The sequence below is a fragment of the Herpailurus yagouaroundi genome, unplaced genomic scaffold (genome assembly GCF_014898765.1).
Source record: "Herpailurus yagouaroundi ecotype Mexico unplaced genomic scaffold, PumYag 79164, whole genome shotgun sequence".
NCBI lineage: Eukaryota > Metazoa > Chordata > Mammalia > Carnivora > Felidae > Herpailurus > Herpailurus yagouaroundi.
In genome coordinates, this window is record NW_024421139.1 from 1 (window position 1) to 3346 (window position 3346).

The following is a 3346-nucleotide window of genomic DNA, read 5'->3' on the forward strand; positions in this document are numbered from 1 at the left end:
AGAGAGAGAGGGAGACACAGAATCTGAAACAGGCTCCAGGCTCTGAGCTGTCAGCCCAGAGCCCGACGCGGGGCTCAAACTCACGAACCGTGAGATCATGACCTGAGCCAAAGTCAGACGCTTAACCGACTGAGCCACCCAGGCGCCCCTCTCACCCAGACTCTTAATCATACCTCTCAACTTTCCACCGTAGTTGGAAGGACTGTTTATCTGGAGCCAGGATGCGGCAGGGAGATCTTTGTAATTTCTACTATAGGGAGCTCACGACCATAAACTCTGGAGTGGGCAGTGGAGATCCAAGTAGCAAGCCTGCATTAGTACCTGAGAGCATTCCATGCCCAACGTCAAAAGGCCCAAAGTCTTGATTTGAATCATATTTCAATGAGAAGATTCACCACAACGTATTTTCCTAGGCGCTCAAAACGGTAGATTTCCAGGAGGTTAAAGGCAGTCTTTCCACGATTGCCCTGTACCGTTAAAAAGTATTTAATGTTAGGGGCGCCTGGGTGGCGCAGTCGGTTAAGCGTCCGACTTCAGCCAGGTCACGATCTCGCGGTCCGTGAGTTCGAGCCCCGCGTCAGGCTCTGGGCTGATGGCTCAGAGCCTGGAGCCTGTTTCCGATTCTGTCTCCCTCTCTCTCTGCCCCTCCCCCGTTCATGCTCTGTCTCTCTCTCTGTCCCAAAAATAAATAAACGTTGAAAAAAAAAATTAAAAAAAAAAAAGGTGTTTAATGTTATTGGGGTGAAATTGACATATTCGTTTCAGGGGTACATCGTGATTCCGTAGTTTAACCTCAAACATTTGGACCCTCACGCCTTGCCTGAAGCACACCGTTGTGGTTGTTGTATCTGGCTGCCGGGCAAATTGACAAATGTAATTTTCATCTCAGGTGGCCAGGTATCTAGCTGAAACGTGAGCCATCGAACGAGGACAGAGAGGAGAAGGGACACCGTGGAGCAGCTGGAAGTCTCTGCCGTTGGAGTTAGCTATTGCCGCGTAACAAACCATCCCCGAGCCCAGGAGCCTAAAACAACCATCCGTTTATTTCTCACAACTCTATGGGGCAGGAATTTGGGGCAAGGGGAGGTGGGTGTCATGAATCACCCTGCTCCCCACGGTGTTGGCTGAGGCTAGAGAACCCAAGTGCCCACACAACTGAAGTTGTGGGGTGGCTCAAGTATGGGGGCCAGTAGGATGTTCGGACCTCTGTCTCCTCATGCTTCTCCTCATTGGTTCCCCTCCACGTGGTCTCTCTCTCTTCCGCAAGACAGCCTGGGGTTCTTCACACGGTGCCTGAAATCCCCCTAAGCAAACACGGAAGACACAAAGCTTCTGGAGCCCTAGGCTTAGACCCCTCCCCCCACGCCCACGTCACTGCAGTCACATTCTACTTATCCAAAGTGTCAAGGCCAGCTCAGACTTACAGCCAAGAGAAATAATTCTACCTCCTGAGGGCAGGACCGCTGCAAAGTCACTTTGCAAAGGGGTGTGAACACGGGGCGACACGAGTCCCTGGGAATCATCTCTGAGAAGCTAGGACACCTGCCAGGGCGGGAGGCGGAGGGGGCGCCCGGCACACCCCCACGCCTTGCGCACGGCCCCGCCGTGCGCGGGTCACAATGCAGTGGCACGTCGAAGAGGTTGTGACCTCAGCGCCTCGCATTCCAGGTGTTGCCGTGGCAATCTTTCTGGCGCCCAAGGGCCGTGGCTGCGTGGGAGTGGCCGCACGGGGGCGTCGCAGCCAGGGGAGCCGCCGCTATGTCTACCGTGCCGCTGCGGGTGGCAGTGGTGTGTGTCAGCAACCAGAACCGGAGCATGGAGGCCCACTACTTTCTCAGCAAACGGGGATTCAGCGTCCGGTCCTTTGGAACGGGAACTCACGTGAAGCTCCCGGGCCCCACACCCGACCAGCCCAACGTTTACGATTTCCAAACCACCTATGACCAGATGTACAACGATCTCGTCAGCAAGGACAGAAACCTCTACACGCAAAATGGCATGTTACATATGTTGGAGCGTAACAAAAGGATCAAGCCCCGGCCGGAGAGGTTCCAGAACTGCCAGGACGTGTTTGATCTGATTGTCACCTGCGAAGAGAGTGTGTACGACCAGGTGGTGGAAGATATGAATTCCAGAGAGCAAGTGACCTGCCAGCCGGTGCACGTGATCAACGTGGACATCGAGGACAACGACGAAGAGGCCACCGTGGGCGCGATCCTCATCTGCAAGCTGTGCCAGTGCATTCAGCACACCGAGGACATGGAGGACGAATTGGACGAGCTGTTGCAGGAGTTCGAGGAGAAGAGCGGCAGACCCTTCCTGCACACCGTGTGCTTCTACTGACCGGTGCCGCCGCACTCCTGCAGCCCCTGCTCTGCCCTTCCTTTCCTCACTACCTTTCCCTTCCAGATGTATGAAATGAGAAGACACGCGCGGGCACCAGACGACAGACAATCAGGTTACTTCTCCTCTGCTTTTTACTTACCGGGAGCATTGACTCTCAGGTTGATTCTCTTCAACGAAAACTGCAAACAATGGTTTCTAGTACATTTCATCTCTACCTCTGTGTCTTTCTTGTTCTTTCCCCTCCCTCCCCCAAGCTTGCTGGAGGGGGGGGGGGGAAAAGAAGCTGCCACACCTGCCCCCCCCTCCCCCCGGGGCCAGTGTGCTGGGTAGCTTGAACAGCAGAACTTTTCTTTCTCACAATTCTGGAGCGAAGTCCAAAATCAACTGCTGGCTGGGGGTGGGGGTGGGGGTGGGGGGGGTGGGTTTATCCTGAGGCCTCTGTCCTTGGCTCGCAGGTGGCCACCCTCTCACTGTGTCCACACCCAGCCTTCCTCTCGTGGCACTTGGATCTATACTAAGAACTAATGTTTGATTTCCATCCCCATTTCTGGCACACAGCTCCCCAAATTGTTGGAGCTTCCTAAGTCACGAGAGCCATACAGGAGTCCTTTTTTATGTCAAAGAGGTGACTTTTAAGCACAACTTAAGGAGGGGGGCTGGTTGCCAGGACACCCAGTGATATAACTGGAGGCTTGGAACTTTCCGTTCCCCCTCAGCCCCAACCTGTGGGAGGGGAGAGCGGCTGGAGGGTAAACTAGTTCTTTTCAAGTTTATTTATTTTGAAAGTGGTGGGAGGGGAAGGGGCAGAGAGAGAGGGAGACACAGAATCGGAAGCAGGCTCCAGGCTCTGAGCCGTCAGCACGGAGCCTGTCCCGGGGCTCGATGTCACAAACTGTGAGACCATGACCTGAGCCAGAACCAAGAGTCGGGGGTTTAACCGGCTGAGCAGGTTTCAAGAGCTTCCGGGTTGGTGAATGAGAACACATCACATGCCAGTGTT

General features: G+C 54.5%; 1 protein-coding gene across 1 annotated transcript; it reads left to right on the forward strand.

Moving 5' to 3' along the window:
* Positions 1-1694: 1694 nt before the first annotated feature.
* LOC121026329 (RNA polymerase II subunit A C-terminal domain phosphatase SSU72) lies at positions 1695-2560 on the forward strand. The gene is made up of 2 exons (XM_040469192.1): positions 1695-2388; positions 2469-2560. Exon 1 carries the CDS (start codon positions 1759-1761, stop codon positions 2341-2343), a length of 585 nt encoding a protein of 194 aa, XP_040325126.1. The 5' UTR covers positions 1695-1758; the 3' UTR covers positions 2344-2388; positions 2469-2560.
* The last annotated feature ends 786 nt before the right edge of the window (positions 2561-3346 follow it).